General features: G+C 35.5%; 1 protein-coding gene across 2 annotated transcripts in view; it reads left to right on the top strand.

Moving 5' to 3' along the window:
• LOC145671112 (tRNA endonuclease ANKZF1-like) overlaps nucleotides 1-19,417 on the top strand; it is a 59,692-nt gene extending 40,275 nt beyond the window's left edge. For both annotated transcript variants that reach the window (XM_081739899.1, XM_081739900.1), the window contains 4 exons: nucleotides 1,635-1,980; nucleotides 8,439-8,580; nucleotides 11,005-11,190; nucleotides 13,252-19,417. In XM_081739899.1, coding sequence (XP_081596025.1) covers nucleotides 1,635-1,980; nucleotides 8,439-8,580; nucleotides 11,005-11,190; nucleotides 13,252-13,440 — 863 coding nt within the window. In that variant the 3' untranslated portion in view covers nucleotides 13,441-19,417. The remainder of the gene's footprint in view (nucleotides 1-1,634; nucleotides 1,981-8,438; nucleotides 8,581-11,004; nucleotides 11,191-13,251) is intronic.
• Nucleotides 19,418-19,647: the final 230 nt, after the last annotated feature.

Raw genomic sequence — 19,647 nt, 5'->3', positions numbered from 1 at the left:
TTTATTTATCTAAACTAAACAAAACTCACAGAAATTTAAAAAAAAATATTGTTTATTTTCATATACTTCCACTTTATTTATATTTAGTAAGTTTGCTCCTATTTTTTAATTTCAAAATCTTTGATCAGATCTTCATTGATTGCTAATTAACTATTATTATTATTATTATTATTATTATTATTATTATTATTATTATTATTAATTATTATTATTATTATTATTATTATTATTATTATTATTATTATTATTATTATTATTATTATTATTATTATTATATCAGCCAAGGAGGTTACGCTTTTGACGAAAGATTTTTTTCATTGATGTAAAGAAAGTATACAGACTTCACATAAAGTTTCTTGAGTATTCTTATTTAGACTTTTATTAAGGGCCATTTTTCCTCTCTGAGGTCTGCACTCTGAATTCTCTTATCATTATTGTATCTTCATTTAATGGTGGGTTCCTTTTGCAGATTCTGGTTCAGCTCCACTGTTTGGAGTATATCACCATATGACCCATGCTAAATTCAGCTAGAGAAATTTCTGTGGTGCAGCTTTCCCTTGATGTGCTAAGCACATGCTTATTTTGCTTAAGGGTTTATATTCAATCGAAATGTTTGCCTTAGAAACGGCTATATAGGGGGGGAAAAGAAATATCATTGTCGCCTACATTGGTGTTCTTACTTGTTCATATCATACGGAAATACTTAATCTTTATACGTAAATACTTCACCTTATCTTTATTACATCATTATTGCAAGTAGAAACTCCACTTAATTTTAAAACAATTTCTGAGGAGGTTATATTCAGTTAAAAAGAAACGTAATACTAATAATACAAGAAGTGAATTAAAAGTAGACTGATTTTTGTGGCCCAATTAGAAGGGCCGGCGAGCGGAGTGGGAGATGTCAGGTTAACGTTTGATTGGTCGTCAGTTGGCTCTGAGCTTGTACAAAGTTCGAAATCACTTGTGAAGTGGACAGTTTTAATATAGCGTCGCGTAACGGGGTCAAAATGCAAGAGTGTCGAGCAGCGATTTGTGATAAAGTTTTATGCTAAAGTTGAAAATCCGCGACCGAGACCCTTAATACGATACGAAACGCACACGGAAATTATGAAACTTTGGTCTTTTAGTACGATACGGAGACTTAAAAAATATAGCTGTGAGTGATATACCAAGTCTTTTCGATCAAAGAAAGCTTATATGAGTACATCGAAGACGAAATTGCTCTTCAATGTCTCTCTTCACTCTAAATGGATTGACTATAGGGTGTTCATACCGCCCGGAGATCACCAACACCGAGTTTTTTTTTACTACGACAATGTGCCGAGCCACGCTTCTGTGGTAATGAGAGAGTTTCTGGCGTAACAAAACGTGGCAATGCTGCCGCAACCTATCTCAGCCCGAATTTGGGCTCGACTTTTTTTTTTCGCCGGCTTAAATTTATCTTGCAAGGACACCAGTCTGTTATTTCGAGGAATTTTAATTGAATGTAAACATATTAAACGAATGTTATTGTATCAGTCTTATTACATTCCGGACAGACGTTGTAATTAATCTTTCAGTGAAAATATACTGTTTATCTTTATTCTTAATTTTCCTATTTATTATAATAAGTGTATACAACTATATTACAGGCGTTGAAAGTGAGAGCATTCGAGAGTTAAGAAGAAAATTGTTTACAGCGTGCAAATTAGGAGACACGTCGTTGCTGAATGCGACTCTTCAAATATCTGAACAAATATCAGAGGAGACAAGAAAACAAGAAACTCCTTCGATGACTACCATACCTACAGAAGTAGAAAACCATATTACTGAGGATAAGAGTGCATCTCATATAGAAAACGATGCGAAATGTGTAACAGAATCTCCTGCGCACTTTAGTAAAACTGAATTACTGTGTTGTCTTAATGAAAGACTGCATGAGGATGACAGCACATTGTTACACATTGCATCAACATTGGGTCATAACGTTGTTATTCGGTAAGTATTTATATTCTGCTGAATATTTAGCTTTAAAATGTTTGTAAAGCATTCTTTTTTAAGTTTACGTATTTAACCAATTCATTTTTTGATCGTTCTCTCATTGAGTTTAATTAATTTACTTTGCATTCGAACGTTTCTGTTTAGCTCCGAGGCCATATAAAACCTGGACTTACAGCTGGATATGGGATCTGAAGTACACATACCCCCACTGGGTATAGAACCCGGGTTGCTTACATTCATATTCTAACTACCAACCATTTAGCATTAAGAGAGCCTTTCGATTGTGGTTATTCGATCGTGCAGAATTGTCGTAAATTGCGTGTGAATAAATTAAGAACAAAAGTTATTTATTGAAATAAATAAAAGCTCCCTAATAAGCGTCGTGTCAAATCATGTTTTCCCCAAGTTATGAAATACAAAAAATACGAGAAGTTAGTGTTTAAGAGTGAGAGTTACTTTTTGGGGGGGATGAGGGGGGAGGCTTCATTTGTAAATTATGCAAGCTCCATTTCTTGTAGCAAGATTCCATAATCCAGCTTTCGTGGAGACGAAATTATGTAATTGAAAAAAAAAATCTCTTCTGTGCGATGTGATCTTTCATAAACTGCATCCCTAACTGCATTGGATTCAAGTGGTTCGGAGCCTACATTACTTGAAGATCTCGTCTTCCTCAATGGAATTTATTATTCACAAGAAGTGAAGTAAAAAAGTAATTAATCCATGTCAACCCTTTGGTCTTGTACTATACAAGCCGTGGGCGTATTTTAGTTGAGGATGTATTAATAATTATTTCTCAATAAACATTTACCTTATTCGGCAAATTTTAAGTAGCTTGTGCCCCTATTGGTGGTCTTTTTGCGCTTCCCAACTTTGGAACCACTGTTGTAGAGCATCCTCGTTCAAAAAGTGACACACTTAGCTAAAGTGATTTAATAGTTGGCTGGTTCATTTGGAGTTCTTTTTTAACGTTTCTTTATAGCATCGAGGCTATATGAGATGAAAACCTATAGTTTACTCTTTACTGTGGGATCTGAAGCACATGAAGTCTGATTGGAAATTGAACTTATGTTCCATTTGCCAAAGATGCATATGCTAATCAATAGACCGCGAACCAGTTACAACAGACAGTATTCATTCTTACCGTACATTTATCGGTAATTTAAAATATTAATGTTTTGGTTTAGCTAAATCACCCTATTTACTTAAAATATTCTTCAACGTTTATAATTTCCCAGTCGATTTAACTAACAACTTCCCATCAGAGATATGTCTTTCTAGTAAGATTTTTTTTTTTTTTCATTCCTTCATTCAATTATTGGCAAGAAGTTTATGTCCATCTTGTACATTTTTTACTTACTTACTTAATTTATTCAGCTTTTTCATATGATATTGCTTTAACTTGGTCCCGCTTTATGTTAATCTAATTAACACTTTTTGCAAACCATGCAGTTCCATTTGTAATGTGGTTCAGGTTAAACTGTAGGTCCTCGTACTATGTAGTCTCTGTTGGGAACAGATATAAAACTTCAAAGGAAACTTCTTTTTCATGAAAACAGGTTTTTTTTCTGACATTGCTTTTTCTTTGAAATTACCTGGCTTTCATATTATTGAAAGAAACTTGTTTTATTATTATGTTTTAAACAAACTTGGAGAAAAGACAATAGTAGAATGATCAGAATAATCTGGACGCTGGATTGTCTGGGATTCGAATCCTGATCTGGCTCCTATCGGACTGTTGCTGTATCAGTTAAACTATCAGAGACAAGACTTTTCTGTATTTAGTAATTTTATTTCTTACACCTGCACACCAGCCATCTGTTGGCAACTTGTATTTTAACTTCAGGTGAAGAAGCGTTTGCATCTTTATTAACCCTTTTAGGATTTCCACTTTTTGAGGTAAATTTTAGACTTTCACGATACTATGCCATGATAACAAAAGTTACCAAAAATCCTAAAAGAGTTAATATATATTTATCATTTCTGTATATTTTCGAAGTGCGCTTTTGTATCAGTAGTATGGCAGTATCTAAAAACAGAATTTGTCCGGTCACTGGTAGTTCAATTAATGGAGTAACTGTCCGGCAAGCAGGAGATTGAGAGTCGAGTCCTCGTAGTCCAACATCTGGATTACTGAAAGTGCATTTGAAAATTAGATATACAAGGAAAACATTTGTCATAGAGCGGATGGGCGAAATTAATCCTGTTGTTTTTAAAAGAGCTGAATTGGGGTTTATAAAATAAGTAAAGGAGACGAAAATAATATCTTGTAAATTAGCTTCAGTTAATAATATTGAAAAAGTACGTAGTGTAATAATTCAATTTCCAAACGTCCATGTAAGTTTGCTCAAGTGGTGGTTTGTGCGTAATTGTGCTTCTATGTTTTAATTAAGGTGTGTGTAAGTGTAAAGCCAGTACCGTCCTTTAGTAGTTTGTATGTATTGCAGAATAATAGAGAACTATGTGTAAAAATTGATATTAAAATGATCGAATCCCATAATACTGTAGTGGGACAAAACACTCAAGTACAAAGATGTTATAATTCAATACATTAATAATTAAAAGACATCTCAAAACAAAAGGTAAGATCACCGTACTAAACTTTCTCGCTCCTATTTCTTACATTGAATTATGCCATTCTGTAGTTATTACAGAAACATTTATTTATAAAATATGAACATAATTATAATAGGCGTTTTCGGAAAATATGGACCGAAGAAAATTGACTTCCAAGAGTAAACGACTCCCTGCGGATTTTTTTAAATGATGAAATGAATTATGCCATATTATAGGGCTATTAATGAAACACTTATTTCGAAAGCTGAATAAAAAAACGTTTCTGGAAAACATGGTCCGAACTACTACTGTGCATTTTTTCATGATAAAATAAATTTATGTCATATTATAGGACTTTTAATGAAACACTTATTTTGATATTTTGACAAATGCACAAAGCCTAAGTTTTTGACAGAGTCGTTCGGAAAGTAATCACGCCAAGCGCAAACTACCCCTTGTATATGTTTCCATGATTAATAGATTATGCCATATTGTACGGTTATTAATAAAACATTAATTTATGAAATATGAACGTAATCTCCAGAATCGTTTTTAAGAAAATCGCCCAAAAAGAATTCACCGCCAAGAGTAATTTACTTTTTTGGACTTTTCTCAGAAAAATAACTTATACCATACAAGATTGTCAGTGAAATACTGATTTATAAAAATAAATAAATAAAAACGTTGAAGCCGTTTTTGAGCAAATAGCAATATTTCATTTTCACCCTCCAATAATAACTACTTTGGGGGGGGGGGGGGATTGAAAGAAAATTCAACCTCTGTAGAGACTTATAAAAACCGTAAGTTTACAATTTCGTTTATATACGTTCAACGGTAAGGCCTCTAGGCAAGCGTACATACATCGAGATGAACAAACGGACAAACATTCAAAAAATTGTGTAATCCGTTTAAATTTCGAATTCGATTTTTCTTCTTTCCAATCGTTGCTTGAAAGTAAAGAGAAGTTTGACTATACTGTACACCATAAAACAATTTCTTTTCACCTGAGAAAAAGTGGAGTTCTGTCTGCAATCACACATCTAAGAAATTCACTTAGGCGAAATTTTAAGATATCGAAATTATAAGGTGTGTGCCCCTGTTATATCAAAGTTGCCTCTAATTCACCTTCTAATGGATGAATCAGTTCTTGTGGTAATTTGATCAACAATCACTAAAATCTCAAGAGGGTTAAAGATTTTTTGTCTTATTTGTTTTTAGTTTAACGTTTCACTATTATTCAACGAGGTTACAGGAGACGGTGATAATGATTATGAACGAAAATGGTGGAATGGAAAAAGAGTGAGAATCCCAAAAAAGCCCACGGATGTTTGTCCACTACAAAGCCTACACTAGCGAGTACTAGGATTGAACCCGGGACCCCACACAACAGAGGTGTATATCTTTGTCCCGTGTTCTCTTTCACTAATTGACGACAAGATTTATATGTTCATGGGATACCCACCGAATAACATATGGGACTTCCTCGAGCGCGCTGGATTGCAACAACTCGTTGTGGTAGGACCATTACAAGTCCCTGGTAACTTACTGGAAGGATGTGCAGCCATGCAGTCTTGACTGCCGTTTGCCGTCCACAATTCGGTGGTTGTTGCAGGTAGAGGATCCTGTGCATGAATAGCTTGTTCGATTATATCTCACATGTGCTCAATTAGGGTTCGTAAATCTAAGGAGTCAAATTATCCGTTGGATGCAGCCAAATGTTAGTCGAACAAATCGTGCACCATTGCAACCCGGTGACATCGCGCATTGTCATCCCGGAAAATTCCATTGTGAGGGTACATGAAGTCAATAAAGGGCTGGAGATGGTCGCCAAACAGCTGAAGATAACGATGACGGACCAAAGAACCCAAACCATGTTTTATAAACACGTCACAAATCATTGCGTAACCACCACTAACTTGGAGAGTACCTTATTGACACCACCACTAACTTGAGTCCAAGGCCTCATAGTCTGGACCGGATCCTGCCATCCATGCATGTCCAACTGAAAATATGATTCATCTGACCACTCTGCCAGTTACCTAAAGTCCAATCCACGTGTTCCCGAGCCCACGTGAGTCGCCGGTGCCGATTGCCAGTGGTTAGTACCGGCACTCATATTGGTCTTCGGCTGCGATACCCCATGGAGACCGAATTGCGCTTTAGTGACCTGAGCAAACGAGTCTGCTTAGGTGTTGCCGGTCATAGTCATTCAGCATACGTGGGCGACCACTGTGTTGTCCCTGATGGTTCGTAATGCCTCCAATGCATTAATCATGGTCCATCCTTGACACTGTGGAGCGAGAAAAGTTCAATGCCCAGATGACTTCAGAAATCGAATGCTCCATTCCTCTAGTATCAACTGTCATCCCGCGCTGAAACGCCGGTAGTTTCCATCGAGTTGCCATCACCACGGTACACAATATTTTACTGCATTCACAAAAGTTCAACTGGCAACACTGAAACTGCTTCGCACAGTTTGACTGGTCTTCCGTGATGTTCCCGAAACATCAACTAGTATCCTACTGATATCTCATAGTCTTAAGTGTATACAGATACTCATCAGTTTCATGGAAATATCTGGAATTGCAAACACGTCATATGTCTTGGTTGGCAACAGTCAGGCAGCGGACCGCAGCACTGGGCTGAGTTGTGGTGTGTTAGCTCAAATTCCATACTACGTGAGGAACAATAGAACAGCAGCATGCATGCAGTGAACTAAGTAGACAGTGATGGTGTAAAGTGGATTACTTCTCTTGATTTCCAAAGAGGGCAAATTGTTGGCACATGGTTATGAGGTGTGTGCGAGACGAACGTGGCAAGTGTTGCGAGGGATAGTGTCCAAGGTGATATTGGCCCACAAAACTCACGGCAAAACCACATCGGCGAAAAGGAACAGTGGTCGAAAGAAACCGCTTACTGACAGGTTCCATTGAGCATTAAAGCGGATTGTTCAGCGTGCGACTGTAGTGCAAGTGACGAAGGATCTTAAGCAACACCTCTCTATCGGTTCGTGTCGGCAATCGCAGTCATTGCAAGTTACATAACATGGACATACAGCGCCGAAATCACTAAGGGACCATGTCATCACAAGGTGCCATGAACTTGCCACATGGACCGCTAATGACTGGAAACGGATGATATGGTTAGATAAGTTATTGTTTATCTTATTTCAAACCACGGGCCATATTTATGAGTGGCAGACGCCCAAAGAAGCGTATCATTTGCAGTGTCTCCTCCAAACTATGAAGTATGGCGGCGGTCTTGTAATGCTGCGGACCACATTATCCTGGTTTTCGTTGGTCCTGTGCGGATGCTTACCGTCGCGTCACTGTCGGTGATTATGTTCCCATTTTAGGGGACCATGTGCATCCTATGCTCCAAATATTGTTTCCGAGCAGTGATTCCATATTCTAGGATGATAACACACCGATTCAGAAAGAAGGAACTATTGCGGTGTGATTTGAAGAACACACCAGTTAAACACATTCCCTCTGGCCCGCCCAGTCCCCAGACCTGAATATAATTGAACATCTATGATCCGTTTTAGAGACACAAATCTAGTGCAGATTGCCACCTCCAACTAATTAATCTGCTACATTGCACATTTTCAGGTGTTTCTAATTAAATTGTTAAGTATCTGTACGAATATGTGTCATAAAAAAATACACTATAAGCTCTTTCGCTAGGTGCCTCATAGGATGAGAGAGAGAAAGGGATGGGAAGAAAGAAAAAGAAAAGAATTTAATAGCAGAAAAGCAGCTGTGAAGTGTCCAAATGGACATTGTCTGTAATTGTTATACCAAAAGCAAAGACAGAATTTTTATATACATCAATACTCACTGATGTTAGGGTATGTAACTTTTATGTATTATTATTAAGCGTGTAATGAATGCTTATTCTAGGACACTTATGGAACATGGTGCTGATCCCGCCATTAAAAATCGCAAAGGAAAAACTCCATATAATGTTGCAACGACAAAAGAAGCTAGAAATGTGTTTAGAAAGTTCATGGCTGAGTATCCAGATAGATACGATTATAAAAAGGTTAGTGCATTGTCTTTTTTCTTTTTTGTTAAGTTTAACGTCCCTCAATTATGCTCCAAGGCTAAGGAAGACTGTGATGCTAATAATGAACGAAATAGTGGAATGAAAAGGAACCCTAGGCACCAAAGATGAGTGTTCCACAACTGAGCTACCGTGGCACTCTGGTGTTGTCTTGTTTATAAGATTTGTTAAACAAAGTTGAATTTGTATTAAACAACTAGGATATCACAACATATGAATTTTTAAGGATGAAATTAACGCGACAAATCAATTTTAAAATCAGATAACCTCATGATGACGCGCAATTATTTAAATAAAATTTCACGACATCTTTTCATATCTTCAAAATACTGAGAAGATGAAAATATAATATTAAAATTCTGGAAGAAAATTTATTGAGCTGAGCGAAGCGAAGCTCTTATACTCGGGTTAGCCGTTTGGTTGTCCGCGAACTCCTCCTAGACCGTTTGGCCGATCTCAACCAAACTTAGCACGCTGATAGAGTATGTCGTGCTGAGTGACAACATAGGTCGAAATCAAAAATCCGATGTACCATCGAGGAATAATCACCGAAAAACGCTTCCTCCTAGACCGTTTGGCCGATCTCAACCAAACTTAGCACGCTGATAGAGTATGTCGTGCTGAGTGACAACATAGGTCGAAATCAAAAATCCGATGTACCATCGAGGAATAATCACCGAAAAACGCTTCCATAGACTTAACATGGGGAAAAAGTTTTCACGCGATTTTTTTTGTCAACAATTAAAATCTGCGCGCATTTGAATTGCCGCAAACGATCAAAGACAAATGTTTTAAAAAGTCACAATAAACTGATTACGTAGTTTAAGCTCGCTCAGCTCATTTCATTGCAATCGGGTATATCCATTGCATTCCTAGTTAGTATTGATCTTGTAAGTTGAAATGTCTAAGGAACATGTTATTTTCAAATATTGCAATGATAAACACTTTTTGTTCCTAATTAAATTTTAGCTTTTGTCTACAGATTGTTTTACCATCTGGGAAAATCTATGACTTATGTAATTCAAGTCCCTCCTAGTGCTGAAAGTAGTTAAAATTTGTTTACTTGGTTTATATTTGTAGAATTGCCTTTGGCGTGGGGAATCCCTGGTTCTGGTTCGATCCCATCCCCCGACAAGTAGGCTTTGTGATGGACACACACCATGTACGTGGATTTTCTCTGGGTTCTCACATTTCCTCCCAGTTTCGTTACTCCACCATTATTATCCACCTTATCACTTATTTCCCTTAGCCTCGGTGCATAATCGTGGGACCTTAAACTCAACAATAAATAAATAAAAAAAAAATTAGGATAAAAAAATGAAATTATTTTTTGTGAGAGACGCAAACTTTATTTACTTATTTTACAAACGTCTAGATACACCTTGCGAAAACACTTTACATTGGAATTATTAAGACAAAGAATGATAATAACAATGGGTAAGGAAGCTGAAGAAAATCGGCCAGAGCGTATATTTAAAGATGGCATTCCAACATTCATGTAATAAAACTGAGGGTTAATTCCTGAAATCGAGATGGCCCCCTGTCTAATATAAACTCGAGACTTCTCAATCGCGAAGCAGGAAAGCTTACTGTACTACAACCACTTTAATTATTTTTCGTTGTTAAATTAATTTTGAGGTTCAGCGACTGAAGACAATTTTAGATTAGAAACAATTAACAATAATTTTTGGAAGGAAATCCTCGAGGGCGAAAAGAATCTTAAATTGTCCGCGCTGTATGGGAACTCTTTTGCAGGAAAAAGTAGAAATTTTTATTGTGGACTAACTGAACGGCTATTTTTCGCACAGGGGAAATAGTCTTATGGGAAATGTTTAAAAGGTGTATATGAACCTCCCAACCCCCTTAGGATGCATATTTCAATCGAAATGGAATGGTGAGAACCCAACTCGATCCAAGTGCTCAATATGTTAACTCGTTTTCTTGTTGTCTAACCGCTTTCGTGTGATTTTCTCTTTCTCTGTTATTTTAAGTCTATTGTTGGACATAGCATGCCTGACTTTACTTTCTAATTTTGTTCGCTTTCCCACTGGCATTGTGTGGTTTATGTTGCGAAACTATGTCAGAAATACTGGAAATGTTTTTGACACGTTACAATAAAAGGTAATATTCAGACGTAATAATGAGTTAATCCACTGTTGCGCCGTGAAATATCGTTTTGGTCTAATTTTTGAACTTTCGCGATCTCTCTTACTGTACGCATTATAATGAAAGTGATATGATAATAACCCAGTTCAAGGAGATACTATGTTAAAAAGAAACACGTCAATCAGTTCGGTCGTGATACCATCACAAATAAAATTACATTAATTTTTATTAATACAGATTGTACTCGTTTTATGTCAAACTAAATAGTATTACATACAGTCTTTTGTATGTATTTAGGCTCAAGTACCAGGTCCATTGACTGATGATATGGAGCAAGCGCTGGCCGAAAAACAGGCAGAAAGACGGCGGCAACAGAGAAAACTAAAGAAAGAAAAAGAAAAAGAAAAGAAGAAAATAGAGCAGGAAAAGAAACGAGAAGAGGAGGAGAGACAAAGATTTCTAAGCCTCAGTGATAGAGAAAAGGTAACACATCTTTATTTCGTACAAATCTTATAATTTAGATCTTATTATAACCGTGGATTTTCTCTCTTTACTTTTTTCCAATATTTGTGATTTGTATTTTTGTGCTTTCTACAGCGTTGTGTGGGCTTCATTCAAATAGTTTTTGCAAATAGCAATAGATGTTTGGTTTGTCATTGCTATATTAGTGAAGATACTTTTGGCGCAAATGAAGAAAATACGGAAATCTTGAGTGTTTTGTTATTACATAGATCTTTACGATAAATTCCATACACATGTATATCTTTAGCGCTTAAGAGAATCTATATTACTCATTTTCTTCCCTTTATATGCGAGGGTGATTCAGAAAGTAATGCCTCCAAGGTGATACCTTTATTTGTGTTTGACAGATAGCACCGATACAGATACACGAGGAAAGCTTGCAATGTCAGCTACAAATGGTTTCATCGTTTTTCAACATAGTCTCCATTACGGGCAAGACACTTGCGCCAACGCGAAATAAGGTTTTCATGCTGAAATGTGATGGCTGCTGGCGAAACTATTGCCGAACTGCTACTTTCACCTTCGCATCACAACTGTAGCGTTGTCCTTTAAGGTGATTCTTAAGTTTGGGTAAGAGCCAAAAGTCTCAGGGCGCAAGATCCGGATTATAGGCAGGATGAGTCAGAATGTCAACAACACGTTGCCACCAGGTGGGACGACTTTGCATTTTTGGCAAAGAGGAGAGGACGTGTGGCGGTACTCCATCGACTGACGCTTCGTTTCCGGGTCGTAATGGTGTATCCACGGCTCATCGCCGGCGATGAATGTTCCTGGACGCACAACCTTCCGCAGGCAGAAATTCAATGGCAGCCCGCTGTTTCAACCGGACGTTACCACTGGATGCCATGGATTGCTCCATTACTCTGGAACGAGAAGAGATAGGAAGGTGAAACAAGTGATATTCTATAGCTTAAAGATCAGTGCATTAATGATAAACAGTTCAGAATGTTTGCAGTACTATTGACCAAGTAGTGGGCTTGGAGGCATTACTTTCTGAATCACCCTCGTATTAAAAGAAAAGCGTATATTAAGTAGCGTACTGTATGGTTTAAGGAGTCCAAAGATTTATTACTTGCTGAAGCAAAACCTCCCCATTGAGATTCTATCTTATGACAAATTAATCCAGTCTGTATTGTTATTACCACCTCGCTAAGATCTAGCTTCATTTATTTTTTTCGCCTTTGTTTTCCCAGTATTTTTCACTAGCTTCCCGAATAGCGAATTACATACACAAGTAATGTGTCTCGCCACGCTTGGGTTTCTCAATTTTATTATCCTTATTACTGTGTTTATCGACATATAAGGCTCATCCCATTTTCTGTATTCAGTTTCAAGGATAACAAATTTCACTGCATAGTGATATTTTAGCAAGTAATGTGTGTGGAGTTGCCAATGCTGAGTTAAATGTAGAATCGCGTGTGCGTCTGGAAATGTCTAAATAGTGCATGTGCATCCAGAGCAAAGCGGACACACTGAAACGAAACGATAAATAGAGCGATTGTATCCAAACTCCATTTATTGAGTTGCTGAGCTGTATGCAACTGGAATGTTGTTCTATACAAGAAGGAAGCAAAAAAGACATCAAACAATACAGATATTTAAAAAATGTGTCAGATAGAAAAGCTTGAGCAATTTTGTCTATTGTAAATGGAACTGTGGAATGAACATATATAAGTTTACGTTTCAGAAAGTGTTGCATTGTAGTTACGGGTTTTTCGAGAATGAAAATGTCAATCGACATGTCATAAATTTAGCAGTGCAGCTGAAATATTAAACTGAGAAAGAGATAACAGAAACTTTGTAATAGTATATGTTATAATTTATTTCAAGAATTTAAGGTAAAAAGTTTTTGCCTTTTTAAATGTTAATTATTCATCGTATAATATCCATAAGAGACCAAATGTTACAGTTACCAAAGAGTGTAAGTTCTTTCCCATGCAGATTACTAATTTTATATTGTTTTTTGACATTTTTGTGCTAAATGACATTTTTATATATGTACATTACGCAATTTCTTTTCAGAGAGCTTTAGCTGCAGAGAGACGCTTTATGGTGCAGGCGGAAAGTTCTGACGGTCCCAGGCCCGTACTGTCGCGCTGTTTTCTTTGTGGAATCGATATTACTGGAAAAGTACCGTTTGAGTACGAATATTTTAGATTTTGTACCACTACGTGTTTAAGAGCTCATAGATTAGCCAACAAGAAGAGCTGATGTTCGTATGTTGTATATACAAGTGTGTTAACTGTAAGCAGGGTTCTTGAATGCTATTAAAGCATCAGAGTATATGTTTATGATAAGATTTTTATGATGTGTAATACATATTGTAAGCGCACAACTTGCCATTCATCTTTTCATTATGATGTGTAGAAGTACCACGAAACGATGTGTACATAACGACGCGGTGACAACTAAAAAGAATAAATTTTAAAAATTCTTATTTTGTGATACGTCTTCACGTAACGGCAAATTTATGAAGGAGGAAATGTACTACTATGGTGGAATCTAAACCAATGCTTATGGTTGTCTCCAAAGTTTTGTACTTCCAGCAGGATGTGAATGTACGCACGGAAGACAAGCTCGTTACCCATTAGCCTATATGGAACAGTAGTCCATGAGTGTTCTCTTTTCATGCTTCCAAACAGAGGACATTAAAAGAACGATATATCATTAAATTAAAGCGCTCACTGGAAACAGGGAGCTATGCTAATTCCAGTAAAAATTGCAAATGCGTAGCTTAGCTCCCAGTTGTACAGAAATCTAGCTGCCAACAACAGACATTGACAAGCGAAAAAGGACTTAAGTAACTGTGCCGTGCTAGTGCCAAGCCACATTAAAATATTTCACAAAATATAAAAACAAGTTTTCGTTTATTAGGTAAATCGGCTAAGGGGAACAATTGAAGACTCTCAAATAATATAAGAACAAAACCAGCGCATCTAGCAGTATTTATTGCTATCTTGGTAGTTTATCCAAAGTCATAAGGGAGCTCTGTTCCCTCGTTCTATATGAGTAGCCAGTAAAATGGAGTGAATTTTATGCATGATATCTGACAGTATACATGATATCTGTTTCAACGAGTGAAACATTTCGCAGTCACTGAATTTTAAACATCAGAAAAAGTGAATTTTAGTGAAATTCACAGTCGTTTAAATCAGTCAGTCATTTTCTCTTCAAGTTCGCCACGCATTACAGCCCAGACAATGATCGACCACTCTGATTTTCATTCTCAATGGTCACTGTGCCATTTTCCAGTGTACGAAATTTTGCTGTCGTAGTTCTTTTCAAAATTTCTTACTACTAACAGTTTTTAAATGACGATAGATTCCAGTCCGTCTCGAAATAATGTAGATGACTACAGACAATTTTGATGAGCTGCTGTCATTATCCGTAGTGTAGTAGAAAGAAAAGATTATGCTGCTTAACGCTTACATTATGTAGATGCTGTGAACTTGTAAATGATGGACAACTACGTACAGATGAAATGGATGAATCTCTGAAACGCTAAAGGTTCTTTCTTGATTCCGTGCACTAAAGAAAATGGCCTTAAGATCAAATAGTACTTGTACACAGAGCATTCAGTGTAAGCATTCAGTTACATGAGCAGTGTGTCAGTTAGGAAACGAGACTTTTTTGCCGCAAAATTGGTTTCGGAATGTAAGTTTTTCATAGTGGGAAGAACGTAAGTGGCAAACGTTGCGTCTGGCCTTGGAAATACAAACAGAAATTTCTAACTCGGCCCGACAGCAGTGTGGCATGTGACACGGCTAAATGTAGACTAGTGTTGTAATACCTTGTCACCGTTTCAACAGTAGAACAAAGAGGAATATCAAGTTCTGTGTGCGATTCGGAAAAACTGCAACGGAATCATTTAAGACGTTGAAAAAGATTTATGAGGATAATTGCCTTTCTCGTTGTTGTGTTTTTGATTGGCATGAGAAAGGTTCAGTGCTAGCAGAGAGTCTATGGAAGACGACGAGCGATCTAGTCCAAGCAGGTCTGTCAGAATGACTGAATTGATTGGCAAAGTTTGAGATATTATTTTAAATGACTGAAATGCAAGTCTGAGGTTAATCAGACCTCGTAGAGATAAATAAGGAGCCTGTTCACCAATCAATAACGGAGAATCTAAGAAACGAAAGCTCTTACACGTTTCGTAAAAGAGGAGCAAAAACTGAAAAGAGTATTTGACCCCCAAAAGTGTTTGTGTTACCACACCCCGCATACTTGCCAGACATGTACCCCTGTGGATACTTTTTTTTTTTAAATCACAAGCACAAGTCAAAGGTTACTTTTTGATTATGTTTCCAACTTAGAGAAAACTATAACGAAAACCTTGAACATCATTACAGTCTAGGACTTCAGAAGTCATTCCATGATTTAGTGGGCCATGCAGGTGGATCATAAGCTATTTAAAATACGTCTTAATACTATCTTTAAATTATATTTCAGCAGACTTTAAACTTTATTTCAGGAATAATTTATATTTCGGTGCTTAAAAAAATCTCTGGGCGTTCTGTCGATTGCGTTGGCCTATCAGATGAATTTGACTCAATTTTACGGGCTACAGAACAAGTGAATGGAAATCCATAAAACTTAACACGATTGCAGTGGTGAGATATAGCTTCCAGATCAATAGATGACACGCTGTGAGATGTTTCGTTCTTACGTAACGTAAGGTTGTGCACTTCTTCGCTGGTTCATGTATTGCTATTATTGTGAACCAAGCACACGAAGCTAATCCATTTTATCATTTTACCTATGTAAGTCAATTGTCAGTAGCCATTTATTGTAATGAAACTAACTATTGTAATAAGACAAATTTTATATATTAATAATAGTAATAAACAGTGTTATAAAATATAAATGTATTGTACATCGTTTCGTCGCATCGTCCTTTTGTGGACATTTTAAAATCAAAAAAGGTCATTTTATCATTTTATTGCCCAAGTATATATATATAGTAGTTATGACTAATTTTTATGTGATTCATTTGTATCTGTAGCGTTATTTAGCTTTGAAAATAACGCTGATTTTGTACTTTCATAATTTAAATGAACTGAGGAAGGCAGCGTGGAAGTTTAAATACCTACCCACAGTGGGATCGTTAGTTGGCAAGGGAAGCAACCAGTTAAAGGGTTTTAAAAAAAGTAAAAGTATACCATTAATCAAATCAGATAGTACAAAATGCGGTACTTAAAACTAGGAAAATTGTGTAGACAAGAACTAATGTTGTTTGTAGAAATTAAGTAAAATAGAAGTTTTTAAAAGACTGTATTATGTAATCTTGTCTATTATTATAATCTGGTAACAATATGTGAATTCTGGTAATTTCAGAAAGCTATTTTGATCTTCATTGTTTCCAATCGTGCTAACATTGTAAACGCTTTTCTTAACTAGACTACAAGTTTCATCCTGCAGTTCTATTTTATACAGATTATATTGAAACCTTGAATAACTTATTTGTTTTTTCTCCCAGTGATTTTATTAGGTTATTTTTCTGTTTGTTTTTCATTATAATGCTTTTATTAGGTTTCTGTCTCTTTTCATTACGATGCTTTTATTAGGTTACTTTTCTGTTTGTTTTTCATTATAATGCTTTTATTAGGTTTCTGTTTCTTTTCATTACGATGCTTTTATTAGGTTACTTTTCTGTTTGTTTTTCATTATAATGCTTTTATTAGGTTTCTGTTTCTTTTCATTACGATGCTTTTATTAGGTTACTTTTCTGTTTGTTTTTCATTATAATGCTTTTATTAGGTTTCTGTTTCTTTTCATTACGATGCTTTTATTAGGTTACTTTTCTTTTTTCTTTTTATTACAATCCTTTTATTAGTTACTTCTGTTTCTTTCTTCTTATTACAGTACCCTTTTTACGTTACTTTTCTGTTTATTTGTTAATCAAATTTTCAACTTAAATTTCATGTACTTTGTTACTAACTAGAGCTCTGAAATTTTGTACAAGTAAGCAAAAACGAGGACAATACAATATTTTTCACATAATTTATATTGAAGCTTATCGCTTTACTGTATTAAGTATTTAGAATTATGCCTGTTGATTATATAGTCCATACCCTCACAGACATGTTGTTGGTTGGAGACGATTAGGTGTTATGTCCACTTCATATCTGTAAGTTTGAGCATTCATATTTTCATATAATTTTACTAAAAAAAAAATGAATGAATTGTTATACTAAGTCTTGTGAAACGTCCTTAGAAAATAAAATATGTAAGCTTACATATTGAAATCATGTAATATTTTCAAGCTAACAGTTAAAAAAATTTAAAAAAACATGCTTTTATGATATCCATTACAAAGATGTTTTACGTGGGGAGGTAAATTAAGAAACTGAAAGCATTGGGCGCTCTTCCTAAGATTGAGGGCTTGTACCCAATGCTTTGAGTCTTAGTTTCTGAATTTGAACCCATCAAAATATATTTTTTTTAATTTTTCTAGTGCATTTTATAAAAGCGTTGTTGATATTTTCTTTTAGTCCGATACTGGCTGGCAGGAAATCGAACCCAGTATCTTATGTTTGCCGAGCAAGTGCTTTACCGCTACAATAGTTCAATGAAATGATTTTTTATATTTTTTTTCCAACATATGAAATAATTAAAATTTGTATGTATTACTTGGTTAATACATTGGTGGTAAATTCTAATAGTTTTTCTTTTAAGTTCTTATTAAGAAATTCGTATTTTAATAGTTTGTCTTTTTTAAGTTCTTATTAAGGAATTGCAAATACTAAGTAATAAATTAAACACTATTTACCAACGGTTGCAAGTTATGTAGAGAATCTTCACTCAGTATCACAGAATAGTAGATTGTCTTACAAAGTAAGTGTTGGAGTGGTAAAATGTTATTCAATGGAATTGACATGCTTTATGGTAAATTCCAAGGAGTTGTCATGTGTTACGTCAAGAAGTGCTTACGAAAGAGGCATTAACCTTTATATTAATTACTTGCATGCTTGTTTACGTTTTGTGTTATAATAGACCATGAAAGACTGTCATCTTTATACTGTTCGAAGAGATATAGATGTTTTTGTTTATTGTTTATAGATTAATGTTATGTCGAACTTTGCGTTATGATAGAAATATTAAAAATGAATAAATGATCACATGGTAGTAAAACGTGTAATTATTGCATTAGGCTTTAGTCATTAACTGGTGCAAGTTTGGTTGGTTGGATTGGAATTTAGCGTCCCGTTTAGCAGCAAGACCACATAAGACATGAACCTACAGCTTAATAGATTGAATCGAACCCGGGTCTCTCGGGTCAAAGGCGCATGGCGAACCATGTAGCTTCGAGGGAGCTCTGACACTGAACTACTGCATTAGTAACATCCTAGCATACTGATATTAGTAATTAATATTATAGCGATACATATAATGAAATAGAGAAGGACATAAAGAGATCCTAGTAATATACATATAAAATTTTATATGCAGTAAACCCTATCATTTAACGGACTAAGGGTGAAAGGGTCTCCGTAAAATCGGAAGTATGTTAAATCGTGAATTGTTTTATGAACAGTATTTAGAATAGTATATTATACTTGAAATTGTGCTGTATAATGTAAATGTAAAATATTAATGTATTTGCATACTACATTAGTAACACACACACACACATACACACACACACACATATATATATATATATGTTTGTTACTAGTGTAATATACACATTAGTAACGGAGTATGTTTCATTTTTGAGAGTCTATAACTTTTGTAGTAGTAAAATACACAAGAATGTCTTTTATTTGCCATAAACATATACAACAGCACTACATTCTGTGCTAATTTGAGATTTTTATCACTAGCCCCATCAGAGTTATTTACATCCAAACTTCGGATTTTTCGACAAAACCGGGATTTTAACACGATCATAAAAACAAGGGTAAGTATATCACAATCAATATTTTTTTCTGGTAAAACTACTGACATATCTCTTCATACCACAAACTAAATCAAACTGTGTATACTGCTCCTTCCTACTTACAAAACATTACAAAACGTGAACTTGCACCGATATTGATGTTTACTTGTACTTGTAAATTTCTCATAGAAAGAAGAAACAGGTAAATACATATAGGTCTAGTTTTTACTTCGATCCATTATCAATCAAATGATTTTTGTTCTGTTCTTCTAGACCAAGTGTTGTTTTCGTAATGAACATTTTTGTTAACCCTTACAATCATGATAGTAGGCACGCGCTACGAAACAAACATGGCCGCCACTGGCAAACCACTTCAGATAAACATATTGTGAACATAATTTAGAGTCTTAAAACATGAAGTAATCAACTACGTAGGTTTCATAATTTTCAAAAATGGTCGAGCAACCAATTCATTTTTTCCTTGTTTCATTTCAGATGGATTGACCCATATATATATATATATATATATATATATGGAG

This window comes from Thermobia domestica, chromosome 15 (genome assembly GCF_964235325.1).
Source record: "Thermobia domestica chromosome 15, izTheDome1.hap1.1, whole genome shotgun sequence".
NCBI classification, from domain to species: domain Eukaryota; kingdom Metazoa; phylum Arthropoda; class Insecta; order Zygentoma; family Lepismatidae; genus Thermobia; species Thermobia domestica.
The sequence above is the reverse complement of the archived record's forward strand: the minus strand, read 5'-3'. Positions and strand labels throughout refer to the sequence as shown.